General features: G+C 35.9%; 1 protein-coding gene across 1 annotated transcript in view; it reads left to right on the forward strand.

Moving 5' to 3' along the window:
- Positions 1-1256, forward strand: part of BIRC6 (baculoviral IAP repeat containing 6) — a 262303-nt gene that overhangs the window by 216290 nt on the left and 44757 nt on the right. Inside the window, exon 64 of the mRNA XM_012652423.1 lies at positions 847-897. Within this exon, the coding sequence (XP_012507877.1) occupies positions 847-897 (51 nt within the window). The remainder of the gene's footprint in view (positions 1-846; positions 898-1256) is intronic.

The following is a 1256-nucleotide window of genomic DNA, read 5'->3' on the forward strand; positions in this document are numbered from 1 at the left end:
TAAATAAAAACAAAAGGGAGAGTCATGAAGTTAAAAACTAAGCTTTAAATTAATCATGGAAAACATTCATCATATGGAGATCGTTGCCCCATTTACTGGTTCATTCCAAGAATTATTTTTGTGCTTTCTGGAGACATTAGAAGGAAACATTTCTCCACAGTAATAATTTTTTTTTAAAAAACTTTCAGTTTACCTTTAATCTTAATTTGTTTTAAACTATAATTCCCTGGCAAAGAGCTTTAGAACTGAGGAGCACGATGTAATAATTGTTTTGTAGGTAAATGTAAAAGTTTCGTTCTCTTATAGTTTTAGAATCTTCTTCTGAGGTGTTTATTCTTAATAGTCCTGAATGTGGATACTTCAGCATGTAGTCTCCAGATAACTTCTTCAGAGTGGCTCTGCTTTTTACACGTTTATTTCAACCGTGTGGTACTTTTGGCTGTAGAATTAGGAGTGCAGGGGATTAAAGAGATCTTTCATAATGTCCCGTTGAGAAAATAGCTCTCTATTAAGCTGTTTTCAGTTTATGGATTATAAAAGAACATAATTCTGATGTGGTACGTTTAGTCTTACTAAGATCCAACTTAATTTGGGGGCCAGTATTAGTAGAGGCAGTTCAGTATAACTGAATGTTGAGGTGTGGGTTTGTTTGTTTTTTTGTTTTGTTCTATTTTCAAAAGAAAGATTTGCCCATTTTGCTCACATCCTACTTCAGAGCATATGTCACAGAGCCAAAATTCGCTTAATTTATTAGCTATTTAGTTGGAATTCACAGCATAGTGGAAATGTTTGCAGATAATTCTGTGCAATAGTAGAAACTTCAGTTGCTTCCTCGTATTTCTTCAGGGCAGTGATCACAACCAGATTCAACGTATGCACAAAGCAGCGGATACCATGGTAGCGGCCGTCGCTGATTGCTTTTACCATGTTGGATCCATTGTCAGTCTCAGAGACCTACTTCCAGCTAGGTGCCTTGAACTCAAATAGCTTTTCACACAGACTTCAGGATGTGAGCTAAGGTATGGCCTTTTTTCGTGAGCTGGGCCTACATATGGGTTGACAGTAACCTGCAACTTTTATAGAAAAGAGACTACTGGCTATAGTTTAATGGCAGAAAATTACTAGTTGCAATCATTGATAGGTAGGTAGTGTGTATTCTTCATATATTTAAAGTACTCTCACCTTTTAGAGGTTATCCTTGTTTTTGTCAAAGAGACTGTCCAAGTAAAAATTTCTCATTAGAACCCAGCATAAAG

The sequence above is a fragment of the Propithecus coquereli genome, unplaced genomic scaffold (genome assembly GCF_000956105.1).
Source record: "Propithecus coquereli isolate 6110/MARCELLA unplaced genomic scaffold, Pcoq_1.0 Scaffold39, whole genome shotgun sequence".
Taxonomy (NCBI): domain Eukaryota; kingdom Metazoa; phylum Chordata; class Mammalia; order Primates; family Indriidae; genus Propithecus; species Propithecus coquereli.